Here is a 19868-nt window from a genome sequence, read left to right on the forward strand (position 1 = left end):
GCAGATTTTTTTCAACACATTTCTAAACATAATAGTTTTATAGTTTTTATGAAACTGAATTCACAAACTGACACTTTTTACTCATTTTAACATTTGACTTGCCTTTGCTATGCTTTTAGCTAGAAGATTAATATTGCTAAAATGGAAGGAAAACTTCCTTTAACCTTTAAGCAATGGCTTATGGAACTCCTACACCACCTGACCTTATGGAATATGATACTGTAATAGCTCGTACTGATTTGTTTTTACTCAACCTGTTTTAGATCACATAAAGAAGATGGACCCCTCAGTCATTTTAGAAGAGTAGAACCTTTCCTTGTTTTTTTTAACATTTAGTAACATATGTTTTACTTTTTTGCTTTACTATTTATTTGTATTTTATCTTAATATCACTTATATATTTTTATAGAACCTAAATGTATATGTCTGCGATGGGTTTTGTTTGTTTGTTGTGTATAAAAAAGAAAAAGTGAAAAGCTATTTGTACTGTGTGTTTCATATCTAATATGTTCAACAAAATTACTTTTGAATAAATAAAAAAACATTTGACTTTAATCACAACATTAATAGGTGTTTTTTAAATTGGAAGCAGACGTTGTGTGCAAGCTGACTAAAATGTGTTGTGGTTAAACATAAGGGGTCACAGGTTTGTTCAGAACAATTTAAGCAGCACAAATAATAAGATGCAACTAATATACTAATTGTGGAAAGCTACACATCCTTCTTTTTATCATTGACATAAAAAAAAAAACACCATAGTATTTCAATGTCTTACACAATTTTACACTGCCAGACCCATGCACTGGTAAATAATAGAAAGATTTATTTTAAAGGTTTTTTTTGTTTTCAACTTTAGTTGATGTGTAATGTAGCTGTGTGAACATAAACAGCACCTCTGAATGGAATACACTGAAAGTTCAATGCAAAGAGAGACATTAGCCTCTTTCACACAGTGATACCGGTAAATATCTGGAAAATTTCTGGAACGACTTTATTGATAAGTTCAAAAAAGCGCTGTTCACACAGGTGAGGACGTTATGGAATTTTTCACACATCCATTCCAAAATATCAGTAAATTCTGCTATCATAAACCAGAAATGACATCTAAACGGTGGCGCTTGTATTTGTAAACATTTGACTACATTACAAACACTGTGGATGGATCAGTATTGTGAACAACTTCGATGAAACACTTTTGCATGTCGAGATGTACATGATATTTGTGTGTGTGTGTGCTGGCACTCACCGGCTGCTTTACGTGCACACGCGTCAGAGCTTAAAGGTAAACAAACAACTGCTTATCATAAGTATTTTATTAATATTTTTTACACAGTGGGCAATAAGAAGGAACATAGAAATGTTATCTGACTGACATCTAGCAGCTAAATATGTCTGGAAGTATATTCACAGGCTTTTCTTCTCATAAACCGCGCAGACGTGAATGCATCTGAGTTTTCTCATTGGCTAAAGTAGACGTATCACAACAGCAAGTTCTAGACGTGCACGCGCTCTTTCCGACTCTTCCCTCTGCGTTCACACAGCGCATTCCGGCAAATTACTGTTAATATTACAACTTTATTTCTGTAATTTTCTGGAAAGGTCTGTATGTGTGAAAGGGCTATTGGCTTTTACAGACTTAGCTTGGCAAAGCCTACAGCGAGTGAAGTTTGGGGACTACAAAAAATACATTCGGGTTAATGATGTCATAAACCCTTAAGGTTACGCACATACACCCCGCGCAGTGAAGGGGCATGGCCAGAGGCGCTTTAATGTTATAACAAAAGTGCTTCCTTGTAATGTGGAGCAGATCTGCCAATCACAGCACATTATGTTCGCTGACCAATCAGAGCCTCATAAGGGCGGGTCTTAAGAGGAAGTGGGAAATATGAAAGTCATTTACATGTTAGCTGAGTAGCTGTACATAATCAAAGTAGAACATATGAAAAAATTATGTGATTTTTTACAAATGAAGCATGAGCACAAATGGCTTTGCATCTTATAAACACAACCAAGCCTTAAAAATACACCGTGGACCACCCCTTAAAAAGAATCTTGGTATTAAAATCGATATTAGTTGCCACTTGGTTTAAAGCCAATTATACAAAAGAGACTGAAAACAAATAAAGATAACATAACAGGACATAAAGACTGTCATCCTACATCCAATGTTATATCACACTATTTCATGAACTAGCTAAATAAAACAAATTCATTTTAAAATGACCAGTACTTGCCGACTAAATGTTTTTGTTCAACACATAATTTATTAATTATCAATTAATTAATAAAAATAATTTAAAACTATTTAAGGGATGCACAGTGGGACAGTGGGTAGCACAATCGCCTCACAGCAAGAAGGTTGTTGGTTCAAGTCCTGGCTGGAACAGTTGGCATTTCTGCGTGGAGTTTGGATGTTCTCCCCATGTTCGTGTGAGTTTTCTCCGGGTGCTCCAGTTTGCCCCTTCTTGGTGTGAGGTGACAGCACTACCTACTGCGCCACCGCACTGCCACAGCCTGTACAGTTTAAAATAATTTATTTACAGCTATTATATCTGCTTGTATTTATTAGCCTAAAAAGAATTTAAAGAAAATTATTTGATACATGTCACTTCTTTAGAGAAAGAGAAACAGAGAGCTTGTGATACTGACCTCAATTATTTTCCTTTGCAGATTTTAGCGTGCAAAGGTAACTCCAATATTCATTCATTAATTTTCTTTTCGGCTTAGTCCCTTTATTAATCCAGCGGAAAGTTCCTGTAGTGAGAAATCCTACAGTAGGAACTTTCCCAATGATTATTTGTTGTGGAGTTCAAGCCTTTCTGCAATGATGAGTTACACACAATGTCATTACAAAGTTCATGCACATACACACAGTGAACACATGCACACACACAAACACACACACAGTGCACATGTTTAACTTTGCACTGTTTTTAAACTGCAAATGTGACATACAGGATACATGTTAATATTCACCGCTGCATGGATATCCGTGATGTTACTGTACAAAATAAACCTGATTTAAACTCCACAATCCAGGATTGAAGCATCTTCTTTTATAATTGTACTGACATGGAGCTGTGGTGATAAAGACGGTTTTCAAAATGTTTTAATCTTGTAAAACTCACTCTTAATCACATTTGATGATGATTGATGATCACAGAGAACTGAACAGATCTTTTAATCCCAGTTGCTTTGCGCACATCCTGTCTTGTTGAAAAGATTAAATGCGTTACTAGAGACATGTTAATACGGAGCTGTCAATCAAATAATTGGGTGGAGAAAACCGCACTCCTACGTCACGTTGCAGTGGGCCTCAAAATGGGAGGGATTTGGATTCTATTTTAATGTTGGAAAATTAACAAAAAGAGACTTATTGTCTTTGTATCACCCCGATATGACAGTGGAAAAATATCTAAACACAGTTCTGTCCAAACAGCTTTAAAAAGATGATTTTCATCATAGATGCCCTTTAAAATTGCTGTCAGTAAAGTGATAGTTCAGCCAAAAATGAAAAATTCTTTTATCATTTACTCACCCGTAAACACGCTGTTTGCTATTGATTGATGACATATGAATGGCATTTATTGCCCTGCTATCATGGCAAATTGAAAGCATGCATTGCTCGTGAATATATAAAGAAGAGAAAAGTAATGGTAAACATTATTGCATGAAATAGGGGAAGATAATCTGATCAAGCATTATAAAAATACAGGCTGATAAAAAAGAAGAGCTGCCAGTTTTGATTTTCCCAGTGACTTTCAAAACCTTGAATTCTAGACTGACACCATGCACGATGGCACTACCGACGTCACGACAGGACAATAAATACATAAAAATGAATTGAAAAAAGAAAAAAATTTTCTCTTAAAGACATAAGCTCACTAGCTAGATTATTGTTTTTATCTTTTATGAACGTTTTCAAAAAGTCATTCCCCATACAGTCAATTATATTTTTTCCTGGCCAAAAAGTATTTGAAATGTAAATTGTATTTGTGCTGTTCGATAAAATACATTTCGGAAGTCTTTGAACATATATATGATGTATGTTTAAGTAGACTATGTTGATTGGTTGATGTGGAAATAATGATTTTCTTAATGTTACATGAATGTATCTTTTAGGATTGAAATATATGGAGGATAAAATATATTTTAAATGTTAAAAATGGTCTATGCATTTGTAGAAAATGCATTTTTCAATTTGTTGTTAAATTTATTGAGCAAATATACTTTTTGGCCATTTTTTATTTTGAAATATTCATGAAAATATAAATGTTTACTATATGAGACAGAAGCCTACAACATCTCAGCAGACAATAATCTGGAGGACCGCCAAATTATTATTATTATTATTTTCTTTTTTTTCTTTTTTGCAGCACAAATTCACACTACTCAAACATGTTTTAATATTTTATGGTGAACAAATATTGACAAAAAAAGTGCCCTGTGTTTGTCAACGGCATAAACCCCTACAGCAGAATAGAAGATACAGGATTTCTACATCTCTGAAGGGAGCTGCTGATCATAACTTTATTTATAAAGCTTTAATATAAACTTTATGTAAGCAACACTATTCACATTTTGACACCAGCAGACAAGCTAATCTAGTGCAAATCACAACATCGAATTATTAATTAAACCACAATTAAAAACATGTGAGAGGATTAATTGTCAACTGCTTTTGCAAAGTAGGTGAATATTAAACAAACACATATTACCAGATCGCCTCTATCAGAATAAAAGGAGAGAAAGCATGAAAATAAAAAAGGTGAAAGAAATGACGAGGACAGTATTTGAGTTTTACAATGTTTATTTACAATTCAACAACAATCAAAAACATCCCTTCACCCGTTTATATGACGAACTCCACCACACCACACCCCACATCCTCCTCTTCCTCCTTCTTCAATTTCTCTACATCCTTCTTGACATTCTCCTCCTCATTTATCATGTCCCATTTCGTTATTTTACTTTTCTTCCCTCCTGTCTCTTCTTCTTTGACTTCTCTTTCTCAATCCTTTTCTCCTTCTTTTCCTTCGTCATCTCTTTCTTTCCATATCTCTGCCTCCTCCATCTTTTGTTCTTCCACTTTTCTTCCTGAATTCTCATTTTCTCCATCTCACTCATCTCCTCCTCTTCCTCAATTCTATTGTCCTCCTCCTCCTCCTCGGTGTTCACCACCGCCATCTTCTTCTCCACCATCTCAGTTGTATCCATTTCCTCCTCCTCCTTCTCATTCAAGGTAGTTTTCTTCTCCTCCTCTACCATTGCCTCCTCTTTCTTTTTGTTCCTTCCTCTCCTCCCTCGTCTAGTCTTCCTTTTCTTTTTCTCCACCATTTTCACCTCCTCCTCTTTCTCAACTTTCTCCTCTTCCTCCTGCATGATCTCCTCTTGATCATCTGTTAAAAGAGAAATGATTGCAGTTTACACATTCAGAGAGTGTTAAACACCAGGTGAGGGAAAATAATACAATTTATTAATAACGTTACAGACAAATATTTGTATAGACATAAATATGATGATTTACCAGTGGTTTGGTCTGCTGGAATGGAGGGTGATTTTGACTCTGAATTTTTCTCCTCCTCCACCTCCACCACCATTATGTTCTCATTTTCCTTCTTTTCCTCCTCCTCCACATCTGTCAGGGAGACGTTAAACTCCAGGTAAGACCAGGTAATAAAAATACAATTTATTTAAAGCATTAAAGTCTTATTATTTAGCATCATAACCTGTATCTGTTGAATCACCCAGAGTGAAGCAGAACAACGCTTTAAAAAAGGAGCCGATCCGGCACCTTTTCTTCTTTCTCTCCTCTTTCTTCCTGTTTTTCTCCTCTTTCTCCTTCCTTTTCTCCTCCTTCTGCCTCTTTTTCTCCTCCATCTCTAAATCAACTGAAGATTACAGAAAGTCAATTTTTGTAGTTATACTTTTTTTCTTAAAACAAGTTGTGTTTCTCTTTTAGTGTGTCACAGTGATGATCAATCTACAGGTTATTTAGTGCAGTAACACATCCTTAAGTTTGTATTGTCTGAGTATTTTAGTTTAAAAGTAAATCCGGTTTAAATGGCAAGTGGGGATGAAAGTAACACTGTTATTAATGTCCCACTGCTAATAACTTGTTTTTCACTTCCATCCATTTGATCAAATAAAGGTATACTGCCAATAATGATTAAACATATTCTAAATAAGCACATTTCATATTGTTGGGTTACTTTTGAAACATTTGATGGAACCCAATTGCAAAATGAACATGCAATTTAATATGTTTTTTGCAAAGATAAAGAACAAAATATGCTGCAGTTAACATATTCCCAATGTCAGATATTATTAAAATAAACAAAACTAAGCTATTAAATCTAGCATAGAGGAGCGTGAGGCACAAAGTAATGTGGGGCAAAATGTAACAGAGTTTTAAGGTATTTGCTCAGGGTTAATTAACCATGGCATGCTTTCAAGGTTTTCACCACAATGTCGGCAGACGTCTTGTTGTCAATAAATAGTTTTGCCGAAAATTGTGATGAGAAACAGCAAAATATATTTTTGCAGCATAAAATATATATTTTTTATAGTCAATATTTTTTATATTTTAAAAAAGTAAGTAATATCTTTTATTGCTGTGATCACTGTTTTTTTTAGGTTAAAAGATTAAACCATTTTGAAAGGTGTAAAAAAACAGTGACTGCTAGCCAGTTTAGAGGAAAACACGACACAGATGAGTTAGTTGTAACAGGGTGTTACAAATAGGCCACACACTGTTGGACAACATTTAAACAAACAACATAATGGCTGAGTTTTGAGTGTAATGTTGAGAACTTCTCAAATAATAAATATTTTCATAGAAAATATTTTTTAATATATATTTTTTACTGCTAACAATGAAAATAAAGGCATTGTATAATAATAATAATGCAAATAAATACAAATGTGTTTATCCAATAGATTAATACATAAATAAACACACTGTGTTATGTAGAATTAGTTCTACACAATTTAAAGTAACCTCGATTTAAATTAATTGTGTAAAATCTGCCTTTTTAACCATGTACAACTAACCCATGTGTTACAACTTGCCATACAGGTGGGGTAAACAGTAACATTTTTACTCTACTATTTTTACTATATTGTTTAGTCCCTGCTCTCTACACACTATTTACTCACCCTCAAGTGTTTCCTTCATGGGGTTCTTTCGTCTGAAGAATAAACAAGACATTTTGATATAACAATTGCTATCCGTTGTGAAATATCGACCAACCGCCACTTCTACAAACCAACAAAAAATTATCTGAGCTGCACAGCTTAAAGTATTCCATTGGAACGCGTTCTAAATGACGATCATCTACTGTAACTATGGTAACAAGACACCGCAAACGCCACAAAATTGAGTGCAAATATTGTTACATGTACGAAGCCATATTAACAGAATAAAAGCAGGTTTAAGTGTTATAAAGCACGTTAATTATAATTTGACAATTTGATAACTTGAGCCTGTCCCTCGGCCCTGGAGTGCCACTGTCCTGCAGATTTCCGCTTCAATTTGTCTGACGTGGAAATATGAATAAGATCTGAATTAGTGTTTAATTGGATCGGCCATGGCCACCCCTGTGTAAACTCTGGCCAATATGACTTTGCTGTTGATATCTTTTTTTTTAAATGTACTTGTGTAAATTCGCAATATTTCAATAAATAAATAAAACAAATAAATAAATAAATGCAGCCACTAAAATATTGTGGATTGATTGGTGCCACTGACGTAGCTGATTTGCTGCCCCTCCCCGATCCTCGTTGACAGCACGCACACACCTTCAATAGATAACAAAGGCAATTTATTACATCAGGGTACATTAATAGAAGAATCTGTATTAATAATAATATTGTGGCTCAAAAAGGAATAAGGATAAATGTTATTATTAGGGTCTGTAGTGAGTGTGTGTGTGTGTGTAATAATGTCTTTTGTTCAGTTTATTAATTTATTTTTATTGTTAATTCATTATTCTTCATTAATTTTAGACATGGCATATAGCCTATACTGTATGCTGTACAATGAAAGTATGTGGGAAATAACTGAAAAGATGATTATACATATAAAGTGTTTTTAAACAAAATATTGATGTTTATTTGGTTTTGCTGAATTATTTCATTTGGAATATTTCAAGAGTGATTAATTAAATTAATTAAAACCACATTATTTAATTTACCAATAACAAAAATATTTTAAATTGTAAATATTTAAATTGTTTTTGTGTGTGCCACCCCAAGATGTGGTGTGGCCTCTTCTGACCACCCCTAAAAAGAAATTCTGGGTGCACCACTGCATCCAGGACCAGGTTTGACACCACAGACTGTAGCCTGATAAAATGTCAACTTTTTCAAGCCACACGTGGTTCCTCTGATGGCGGGGAATATAAGGTTAAAGTTCATTTTCACAAAAATACCACAGCCAATTATGTGTTGTGTTTTTTTCCTGTAACTGTTAAGATTTTTGATACAATTACCTGGTGCAATGCGGTACTCGTCGGGGTTTGGGAACAAATGAATCGCTAACCAAGTCATCTGGGAATTGTTGGGATCATTAGGTAAAAATAAATGTGTATTGGGCTGCACTGTGGCGCAGTGGATAGCACGTTCGCCTCAAAGCAAAAAAGTCGCTGGTTCAAGCCTCGGCTGGGTCAGTTGGCTTTTCTGTGTGAAGTTTCTGTATGTTCTCCCTGTGTTCGTGTGTGTTTCCTCCGGGTGCTCTAGTTACCCCCACAAGTCCAAAGCCCTGCGTTATAGATGAATTGGGGTAAGCTAAATTGTCCGTAGTGTATGTGTGTGAATGAGTGTGTATGAATGTTTCCAGTAATGGAATGCAGCTGGAAGAGCATCCGCTGCGTAAAACATATGCTGAAAAAGTTTGCGGTTCATTCCGCTATGGCGACTCCAGATTAATAAAGGGACTAAGTCGAAAAGAAAATGAATGATAATTATATTTTAAGACAATAAAAGTGTTTTTGACCTTGCATGCATATCAGCCTGTTGTTGGAGACCCCCATAACCAAAATATGACCTTTTATAATGCAAAATAGGGGCTCTTTAATGCAGTATTTCTTGTCCGGTCTGAGACCCCCTCTTATATCTATCAGGCAGTGAAGATCGCTGCATTTTAAAGAAATCAGACCTTAAACGTGATGATTTTGTAACAGAAAGACAGTTGCACCGAGGCTGGCTAGATGAAATTTAAACATGTGCATATACCCCATTGGATTTGTTTTTATTTCAAATAGCTTATATAATATAATGTATTACAATCAGAATACTTAAAATGAAAGTTTTTCCAGAACTGAAAAATCCTGATTCCTGTCACCATTTACTCAACCTCCACTTGTTTCAAACTTACATGTTTCCCTCTTCTACGCCAACACAAATGAAGATATTTTGAGAAAGACAGTTAGGAACTGTTAGTCACTATTGACTTTAATAGTAATTTCCCCCAATTCTGGAACTCACTATTAACTTACTGGCTTCCAACAATTTTCAAAATGTCTTCATTTGTGTTCAGCAGGAATGCTAAACTTATGAAGACTTGGAACAACTTTAAGGTGATTACGTTTTAGGGTGAACTTTCACCAATAGTGGCAAGATATATATATATATATATATATATATATATATATATATATATATATATATATATATATATATATATATATATATAGTTGAAGTCAGAATTATTAGCCTCCCTGTTTATTTTTTCCCCCAATTTCTGTTTACCAGAGAGCAGATTTTTTTCAACACATTTCTAAACATAATAGTTTTATAGTTTTTATGAAACTGAATTCACAAACTGACACTTTTTACTCATTTTAACATTTGACTTGCCTTTGCTATGCTTTTAGCTAGAAGATTAATATTGCTAAAATGGAAGGAAAACTTCCTTTAACCTTTAAGCAATGGCTTATGGAACTCCTACACCACCTGACCTTATGGAATATGATACTGTAATAGCTCGTACTGATTTGTTTTTACTCAACCTGTTTTAGATCACATAAAGAAGATGGACCCCTCAGTCATTTTAGAAGAGTAGAACCTTTCCTTGTTTTTTTTAACATTTAGTAACATATGTTTTACTTTTTTGCTTTACTATTTATTTGTATTTTATCTTAATATCACTTATATATTTTTATAGAACCTAAATGTATATGTCTGCGATGGGTTTTGTTTGTTTGTTGTGTATAAAAAAGAAAAAGTGAAAAGCTATTTGTACTGTGTGTTTCATATCTAATATGTTCAACAAAATTACTTTTGAATAAATAAAAAAACATTTGACTTTAATCACAACATTAATAGGTGTTTTTTAAATTGGAAGCAGACGTTGTGTGCAAGCTGACTAAAATGTGTTGTGGTTAAACATAAGGGGTCACAGGTTTGTTCAGAACAATTTAAGCAGCACAAATAATAAGATGCAACTAATATACTAATTGTGGAAAGCTACACATCCTTCTTTTTATCATTGACATAAAAAAAAAAACACCATAGTATTTCAATGTCTTACACAATTTTACACTGCCAGACCCATGCACTGGTAAATAATAGAAAGATTTATTTTAAAGGTTTTTTTTGTTTTCAACTTTAGTTGATGTGTAATGTAGCTGTGTGAACATAAACAGCACCTCTGAATGGAATACACTGAAAGTTCAATGCAAAGAGAGACATTAGCCTCTTTCACACAGTGATACCGGTAAATATCTGGAAAATTTCTGGAACGACTTTATTGATAAGTTCAAAAAAGCGCTGTTCACACAGGTGAGGACGTTATGGAATTTTTCACACATCCATTCCAAAATATCAGTAAATTCTGCTATCATAAACCAGAAATGACATCTAAACGGTGGCGCTTGTATTTGTAAACATTTGACTACATTACAAACACTGTGGATGGATCAGTATTGTGAACAACTTCGATGAAACACTTTTGCATGTCGAGATGTACATGATATTTGTGTGTGTGTGTGCTGGCACTCACCGGCTGCTTTACGTGCACACGCGTCAGAGCTTAAAGGTAAACAAACAACTGCTTATCATAAGTATTTTATTAATATTTTTTACACAGTGGGCAATAAGAAGGAACATAGAAATGTTATCTGACTGACATCTAGCAGCTAAATATGTCTGGAAGTATATTCACAGGCTTTTCTTCTCATAAACCGCGCAGACGTGAATGCATCTGAGTTTTCTCATTGGCTAAAGTAGACGTATCACAACAGCAAGTTCTAGACGTGCACGCGCTCTTTCCGACTCTTCCCTCTGCGTTCACACAGCGCATTCCGGCAAATTACTGTTAATATTACAACTTTATTTCTGTAATTTTCTGGAAAGGTCTGTATGTGTGAAAGGGCTATTGGCTTTTACAGACTTAGCTTGGCAAAGCCTACAGCGAGTGAAGTTTGGGGACTACAAAAAATACATTCGGGTTAATGATGTCATAAACCCTTAAGGTTACGCACATACACCCCGCGCAGTGAAGGGGCATGGCCAGAGGCGCTTTAATGTTATAACAAAAGTGCTTCCTTGTAATGTGGAGCAGATCTGCCAATCACAGCACATTATGTTCGCTGACCAATCAGAGCCTCATAAGGGCGGGTCTTAAGAGGAAGTGGGAAATATGAAAGTCATTTACATGTTAGCTGAGTAGCTGTACATAATCAAAGTAGAACATATGAAAAAATTATGTGATTTTTTACAAATGAAGCATGAGCACAAATGGCTTTGCATCTTATAAACACAACCAAGCCTTAAAAATACACCGTGGACCACCCCTTAAAAAGAATCTTGGTATTAAAATCGATATTAGTTGCCACTTGGTTTAAAGCCAATTATACAAAAGAGACTGAAAACAAATAAAGATAACATAACAGGACATAAAGACTGTCATCCTACATCCAATGTTATATCACACTATTTCATGAACTAGCTAAATAAAACAAATTCATTTTAAAATGACCAGTACTTGCCGACTAAATGTTTTTGTTCAACACATAATTTATTAATTATCAATTAATTAATAAAAATAATTTAAAACTATTTAAGGGATGCACAGTGGGACAGTGGGTAGCACAATCGCCTCACAGCAAGAAGGTTGTTGGTTCAAGTCCTGGCTGGAACAGTTGGCATTTCTGCGTGGAGTTTGGATGTTCTCCCCATGTTCGTGTGAGTTTTCTCCGGGTGCTCCAGTTTGCCCCTTCTTGGTGTGAGGTGACAGCACTACCTACTGCGCCACCGCACTGCCACAGCCTGTACAGTTTAAAATAATTTATTTACAGCTATTATATCTGCTTGTATTTATTAGCCTAAAAAGAATTTAAAGAAAATTATTTGATACATGTCACTTCTTTAGAGAAAGAGAAACAGAGAGCTTGTGATACTGACCTCAATTATTTTCCTTTGCAGATTTTAGCGTGCAAAGGTAACTCCAATATTCATTCATTAATTTTCTTTTCGGCTTAGTCCCTTTATTAATCCAGCGGAAAGTTCCTGTAGTGAGAAATCCTACAGTAGGAACTTTCCCAATGATTATTTGTTGTGGAGTTCAAGCCTTTCTGCAATGATGAGTTACACACAATGTCATTACAAAGTTCATGCACATACACACAGTGAACACATGCACACACACAAACACACACACAGTGCACATGTTTAACTTTGCACTGTTTTTAAACTGCAAATGTGACATACAGGATACATGTTAATATTCACCGCTGCATGGATATCCGTGATGTTACTGTACAAAATAAACCTGATTTAAACTCCACAATCCAGGATTGAAGCATCTTCTTTTATAATTGTACTGACATGGAGCTGTGGTGATAAAGACGGTTTTCAAAATGTTTTAATCTTGTAAAACTCACTCTTAATCACATTTGATGATGATTGATGATCACAGAGAACTGAACAGATCTTTTAATCCCAGTTGCTTTGCGCACATCCTGTCTTGTTGAAAAGATTAAATGCGTTACTAGAGACATGTTAATACGGAGCTGTCAATCAAATAATTGGGTGGAGAAAACCGCACTCCTACGTCACGTTGCAGTGGGCCTCAAAATGGGAGGGATTTGGATTCTATTTTAATGTTGGAAAATTAACAAAAAGAGACTTATTGTCTTTGTATCACCCCGATATGACAGTGGAAAAATATCTAAACACAGTTCTGTCCAAACAGCTTTAAAAAGATGATTTTCATCATAGATGCCCTTTAAAATTGCTGTCAGTAAAGTGATAGTTCAGCCAAAAATGAAAAATTCTTTTATCATTTACTCACCCGTAAACACGCTGTTTGCTATTGATTGATGACATATGAATGGCATTTATTGCCCTGCTATCATGGCAAATTGAAAGCATGCATTGCTCGTGAATATATAAAGAAGAGAAAAGTAATGGTAAACATTATTGCATGAAATAGGGGAAGATAATCTGATCAAGCATTATAAAAATACAGGCTGATAAAAAAGAAGAGCTGCCAGTTTTGATTTTCCCAGTGACTTTCAAAACCTTGAATTCTAGACTGACACCATGCACGATGGCACTACCGACGTCACGACAGGACAATAAATACATAAAAATGAATTGAAAAAAGAAAAAAATTTTCTCTTAAAGACATAAGCTCACTAGCTAGATTATTGTTTTTATCTTTTATGAACGTTTTCAAAAAGTCATTCCCCATACAGTCAATTATATTTTTTCCTGGCCAAAAAGTATTTGAAATGTAAATTGTATTTGTGCTGTTCGATAAAATACATTTCGGAAGTCTTTGAACATATATATGATGTATGTTTAAGTAGACTATGTTGATTGGTTGATGTGGAAATAATGATTTTCTTAATGTTACATGAATGTATCTTTTAGGATTGAAATATATGGAGGATAAAATATATTTTAAATGTTAAAAATGGTCTATGCATTTGTAGAAAATGCATTTTTCAATTTGTTGTTAAATTTATTGAGCAAATATACTTTTTGGCCATTTTTTATTTTGAAATATTCATGAAAATATAAATGTTTACTATATGAGACAGAAGCCTACAACATCTCAGCAGACAATAATCTGGAGGACCGCCAAATTATTATTATTATTATTTTCTTTTTTTTCTTTTTTGCAGCACAAATTCACACTACTCAAACATGTTTTAATATTTTATGGTGAACAAATATTGACAAAAAAAGTGCCCTGTGTTTGTCAACGGCATAAACCCCTACAGCAGAATAGAAGATACAGGATTTCTACATCTCTGAAGGGAGCTGCTGATCATAACTTTATTTATAAAGCTTTAATATAAACTTTATGTAAGCAACACTATTCACATTTTGACACCAGCAGACAAGCTAATCTAGTGCAAATCACAACATCGAATTATTAATTAAACCACAATTAAAAACATGTGAGAGGATTAATTGTCAACTGCTTTTGCAAAGTAGGTGAATATTAAACAAACACATATTACCAGATCGCCTCTATCAGAATAAAAGGAGAGAAAGCATGAAAATAAAAAAGGTGAAAGAAATGACGAGGACAGTATTTGAGTTTTACAATGTTTATTTACAATTCAACAACAATCAAAAACATCCCTTCACCCGTTTATATGACGAACTCCACCACACCACACCCCACATCCTCCTCTTCCTCCTTCTTCAATTTCTCTACATCCTTCTTGACATTCTCCTCCTCATTTATCATGTCCCATTTCGTTATTTTACTTTTCTTCCCTCCTGTCTCTTCTTCTTTGACTTCTCTTTCTCAATCCTTTTCTCCTTCTTTGACTTCTCTTTCTCAATCCTTTTCTCCTTCTTTTCCTTCGTCATCTCTTTCTTTCCATATCTCTGCCTCCTCCATCTCTTGTTCTTCCACTTTTCTTCCTGAATTCTCCTTTTCTCCATCTCACTCATCTCCTCTTCTTCCTCAATTCTATTGTCCTCCTCCTCCTCCTCGGTGTTCACCACCGCCATCTTCTTCTCCACCATCTCAGTTGTATCCATTTCCTCCTCCTCCTTCTCATTCAAGGTAGTTTTCTTCTCCTCCTCTACCATTGCCTCCTCTTTCTTTTTGTTCCTTCCTCTCCTCCCTCGTCTAGTCTTCCTTTTCTTTTTCTCCACCATTTTCACCTCCTCCTCTTTCTCAACTTTCTCCTCTTCCTCCTGCATGATCTCCTCTTGATCATCTGTTAAAAGAGAAATGATTGCAGTTTACACATTCAGAGAGTGTTAAACACCAGGTGAGGGAAAATAATACAATTTATTAATAACATTACAGACAAATATTTGTATAGACATAAATATGATGATTTACCAGTGGTTTGGTCTGCTGGAATGGAGGGTGATTTTGACTCTGAATTTTTCTCCTCCTCCACCTCCACCACCATTATGTTCTCATTTTCCTTCTTTTCCTCCTCCTCCACATCTGTCAGGGAGACGTTAAACTCCAGGTAAGACCAGGTAATAAAAATACAATTTATTTAAAGCATTAAAGTCTATTATTTAGCATCATAACCTGTATCTGTTGAATCACCCAGAGTGAAGCAGAACAACGCTTTAAAAAAGGAGCCGATCCGGCACCTTTTCTTCTTTCTCTCCTCTTTCTTCCTCTTTTTCTCCTCTTTCTCCTTCCTTTTCTCCTCCTTCTGCCTCTTTTTCTCCTCCATCTCTAAATCAACTGAAGTTTACAGAAAGTCAATTTTTGTAGTTATACTTTTTTTCTTAAAACAAGTTGTGTTTCTCTTTTAGTGTGTCACAGTGATGATCAATCTACAGGTTATTTAGTGCAGTAACACATCCTTAAGTTTGTATTGTCTGAGTATTTTAGTTTAAAAGTAAATCCGGTTTAAATGGCAAGTGGGGATGAAAGTAACACTGTTATTAATGTCCCACTGCTAATAACTTGTTTTTCACTTCCATCCATTTGATCAAATAAAGGTATACTGCCAATAATGATTAAACATATTCTAAATAAGCACATTTCATATTGTTGGGTTACTTTTGAAACATTTGATGGAACCCAATTGCAAAATGAACATGCAATTTAATATGTTTTTTGCAAAGATAAAGAACAAAATATGCTGCAGTTAACATATTCCCAATGTCAGATATTATTAAAATAAACAAGATTAAGCTATTAAATCTAGCATAGAGGAGCGTGAGGCACAAAGTAATGTGGGGCAAAATGTAACAGAGTTTTAAGGTATTTTCTCAGGGTTATTTAACCATGGCATGCTTTCAAGGTTTTCACCACAATGTCGGCAGACGCCTTGTTGTCAATAAATAGTTTTGCCGAAAATTGTGATGAGAAACAGCAAAATCTATTTTTGCAGCATAAAATATATATTTTTTTATAGTCAATATTTTTTATATTTTAAAAAAGTAAGTAAAATCTTTTATTGCTGTGATCACTGTTTTTTTAGGTTAAAAGATTAAACCATTTTGAAAGGTGTAAAAAAACAGTGACTGCTAGCCAGTTTAGAGGAAAACACGACACAGATGAGTTAGTTGTAACAGGGTGTTACAAATAGGCCACACACTGTTGGACAACAATTAAACAAACAACATAATGGCTGAGTTTTGAGTGTAATGTTGAGAACTTCTCAAATAATAAATATTTTCATAGAAAATATTTTTAATAGATTTTTTTTTACTGCCAACAATGAAAAAAAGGCATTGTATAATAATAATAATAATGCAAATAAATACAAATGTGTTTATCCAATAGATTAATACATAAATAAACACACTGTGTTAGATTTAGTTCTACACAATTTAAAGTAACCTTGATTTAAATTAATTGTGTGAAATCTGCCTTTTTAACCATGTACAACTAACCCATGTGTTACAACTTGCCAAACAGGTGGGGTAAACAGTAACATTTTTACTCTACTATTTTTACTATATTGTTTAGTCCCTGCTCTCCACACACTATTTACTCACCCTCAAGTGTTTCCTTCATGGGGTTCTTTCGTCTGAAGAATAAACAAGACATTTTGATATAACAATTGCTATCCGTTGTGAAATATCGACCAACCGCCACTTCTACAAACCAACAAAAAAATTATCTGAGCTGCACAGCTTAAAGTATTCCATTGGAACGCGTTCTAAATGACGATCATCTACTGTAACTATGGTAACAAGACACCGCAAACGCCACAAAATTGAGTGCAAATATTGTTACATGTACGAAGCCATATTAACAGAATAAAAGCAGGTTTAAGTGTTATAAAGCACGTTAATTATAATTTGACAATTTGATAACTTGAGCCTGTCCCTCGGCCCTGGAGTGCCACTGTCCTGCAGATTTCCGCTTCAATTTGTCTGACGTGGAAATATGAATAAGATCTGAATTAGTGTTTAATTGGATCGGCCATGGCCACCCCTGTGTAAACTCTGGCCAATATGACTTTGCTGTTGATATCTTTTTTTTTAAATGTACTTGTGTAAATTCGCAATATTTCAATAAATAAATAAAACAAATAAATAAATAAATGCAGCCACTAAAATATTGTGGATTGATTGGTGCCACTGACGTAGCTGATTTGCTGCCCCTCCCCGATCCTCGTTGACAGCACGCACACACCTTCAATAGATAACAAAGGCAATTTATTACATCAGGGTACATTAATAGAAGAATCTGTATTAATAATAATATTGTGGCTCAAAAAGGAATAAGGATAAATGTTATTATTAGGGTCTGTAGTGAGTGTGTGTGTGTGTGTAATAATGTCTTTTGTTCAGTTTATTAATTTATTTTTATTATTAATTCATTATTCTTCATTAATTTTAGACATGGCATATAGCCTATACTGTATGCTGTACAATGAAAGTATGTGGGAAATAACTGAAAAGATGATTATACATATAAAGTGTTTTTAAACAAAATATTGATGTTTATTTGGTTTTGCTGAATTATTTCATTTGGAATATTTTAGGAGTGATTAATTAAATTAATTAAAACCACATTATTTCATTTACCAATAACAAAAATATTTTAAATTGTAAATATTTAAATTGTTTTTTGTGTGTGCCACCCCAAGATGTGGTGTGGCCTCTTCTGACCACCCCTAAAAAGAAATTCTGGGTGCACCACTGCATCCAGGACCAGGTTTGACATCCCAGACCGTAGCCTGATAAAATGTCAACTTTTTCAAGCCACACGTGGTTCCTCTGATGGCGGGGAATATAAGGTTAAAGTTCATTTTCACAAAAATACCACAGTATAGCCAATTATGTGTTGTGTTTTTTTCCTGTAACTGTTAAGATTTTTGATACAATTACCTGGTGCAATGCGGTACTCGTCGGGGTTTGGGAACAAATGAATCGCTAACCAAGTCATCTGGGAATTGTTGGGATCATTAGGTAAAAATAAATGTGTATTGGGCTGCACTGTGGCGCAGTGGATAGCACGTTCGCCTCAAAGCAAAAAAGTCGCTGGTTCAAGCCTCGGCTGGGTCAGTTGGCTTTTCTGTGTGAAGTTTCTGTATGTTCTCCTTGTGTTCGTGTGTGTTTCCTCCGGGTGCTCTAGTTACCCCCACAAGTCCAAAGCCCTGCGTTATAGATGAATTGGGGTAAGCTAAATTGTCCATAGTGTATGTGTGTGAATGAGTGTGTATGAATGTTTCCAGTAATGGAATGCAGCTGGAAGAGCATCCGCTGCGTAAAACATATGCTGGATAAGTTTGCGGTTCATTCCGCTATGGCGACTCCAGATTAATAAAGGGACTAAGCCGAAAAGAAAATGAATGATAATTATATTTTAAGACAATAAAAGTGTTTTTGACCTTGCATGCATATCAGCCTGTTGTTGGAGACCCCTATAACCAAAATATGTCCTTTTATAATGCAAAATAGGGGCTCTTTAATGCAGTATTTCTTGTCCGGTCTGAGACCCCCTCTTATATCTATCAGGCAGTGAAGATCGCTGCATTTTAAAGAAATCAGAACTTAAACGTGATGATTTTATAACAGAAAGACAGTTCAGCGGATGCACCGAGGCTGGCTAGATGAAATTTAAACATGTGCATATACCCCATTGGATTTGTTTTTATTTCAAATAGCTTATATAATATAATGTATTACAATCAGAATACTTAAAATTAAAGTTTTTCCAGAACTGAAAAATCCTGATTCCTGTCACCATTTACTCAACCTCCACTTGTTTCAAACTTACATGTTTCCCTCTTCTACGCCAACACAAATGAAGATATTTTGAGAAAGATAGTTGGGAACTGTTAGTCACTATTGTCTTTAATAGTAATTTCCCCCAATTCTGGAACTCACTATTAACTTACTGGCTTCCAACAATTTTCAAAATGTCTTCATTTGTGTTCAGCAGGAATGCTAAACTTATGAAGACTTGGAACAACTTTAAGGTGATTACGTTATAGGGTGAACTTTCACCAATAATGGCAAGATTTGCCGTGTTGTTACACTCAAAAAAATATACTTTTTTTTTTACTTGTTCGAACTATTTATTTAAAATTAGCTGAAACAACACAATTCTTGAGATTTCATTGGAACAACTTAACTTAATCGATATGTGTTGGGACAACATGAATGAATTGTGTGGAACCCTGCATTTGTTACAGTATATATATATATATATATATATATATATATATATATATATATATATATATATATATATATATATATATATAGTTGAAGTCAGAATAATTAGCCTCCCTGTTTAATTTTTCCCCCAATTTCTGTTTACCAGAGAGCAGATTTTTTTCAACACATTTCTAAACATAATAGTTTTATAGTTTATAGTTTTATGAAACTGAATTCACAAACTGACACTTTTTATTCATTTTAACATTTGACTTGCCTTTGCTATGCTTTTAGCTAGAAGATTAATA

The 19868-nt window shown here is 34.5% G+C and overlaps 2 protein-coding genes across 5 annotated transcripts; both read right to left on the reverse strand.

The window, feature by feature from the left end:
- Window positions 1-4833: 4833 nt before the first annotated feature.
- On the reverse strand, window positions 4834-8285 carry LOC141376621 (uncharacterized). 2 transcript variants are annotated; one of them, XM_073916814.1, is made up of 4 exons: window positions 7159-8285; window positions 5730-5891; window positions 5528-5638; window positions 4834-5399 (listed from the first exon to the last, which is right to left on the reverse strand). In XM_073916814.1, the coding sequence occupies exons 1-4, from the start codon at window positions 7208-7210 to the stop codon at window positions 4963-4965; spliced, it is 762 nt and encodes a 253-aa protein (XP_073772915.1). In that variant the 5' UTR covers window positions 7211-8285; the 3' UTR covers window positions 4834-4962. The 2 variants fall into 2 exon arrangements, with proteins under 2 accessions (XP_073772915.1, XP_073772917.1); XM_073916816.1 differs by lacking the exon at window positions 5730-5891 and having other exon boundaries at window positions 7159-7289.
- Window positions 8286-14134: 5849 nt separating this feature from the next.
- LOC137496652 (uncharacterized) lies at window positions 14135-18862 on the reverse strand. 3 transcript variants are annotated; one of them, XM_073916810.1, is made up of 4 exons: window positions 16945-18862; window positions 15518-15679; window positions 15317-15427; window positions 14135-15188 (listed from the first exon to the last, which is right to left on the reverse strand). In XM_073916810.1, exons 1-4 carry the CDS (start codon window positions 16994-16996, stop codon window positions 14719-14721), a joined length of 795 nt encoding a protein of 264 aa, XP_073772911.1. In that variant the 5' UTR covers window positions 16997-18862; the 3' UTR covers window positions 14135-14718. The 3 variants fall into 3 exon arrangements, with proteins under 3 accessions (XP_073772911.1, XP_073772912.1, XP_073772913.1); XM_073916811.1 differs by lacking the exon at window positions 15518-15679 and having other exon boundaries at window positions 16945-17076; XM_073916812.1 differs by lacking the exons at window positions 15317-15427; window positions 15518-15679 and having other exon boundaries at window positions 16945-17076.
- Between the last annotated feature and the right edge of the window lie 1006 nt (window positions 18863-19868).

Source organism: Danio rerio, chromosome 11, assembly GCF_049306965.1.
Source record: "Danio rerio strain Tuebingen ecotype United States chromosome 11, GRCz12tu, whole genome shotgun sequence".
In the NCBI taxonomy this organism is placed as follows: domain Eukaryota; kingdom Metazoa; phylum Chordata; class Actinopteri; order Cypriniformes; family Danionidae; genus Danio; species Danio rerio.

Excerpts from the sequence above, each read along its gene's own strand:
- LOC141376621 (XM_073916814.1), bottom strand. The coding sequence starts at position 7,210 with ATGTCTTGTTTATTCTTCAGACGAAAGAACCCCATGAAGGAAACACTT. Across the intron at positions 5,639-5,729 it reads GGGTGATTCAACAGATACAG|ATGTGGAGGAGGAGGAAAAG; the intron begins GTTATGATGCTA and ends TCTCCCTGACAG. Across the intron at positions 5,400-5,527 it reads TCCAGCAGACCAAACCACTG|ATGATCAAGAGGAGATCATG; the intron begins GTAAATCATCAT and ends CTCTTTTAACAG.
- LOC137496652 (XM_073916810.1), bottom strand. The coding sequence starts at position 16,996 with ATGTCTTGTTTATTCTTCAGACGAAAGAACCCCATGAAGGAAACACTT. Across the intron at positions 15,428-15,517 it reads GGGTGATTCAACAGATACAG|ATGTGGAGGAGGAGGAAAAG; the intron begins GTTATGATGCTA and ends TCTCCCTGACAG. Across the intron at positions 15,189-15,316 it reads TCCAGCAGACCAAACCACTG|ATGATCAAGAGGAGATCATG; the intron begins GTAAATCATCAT and ends CTCTTTTAACAG.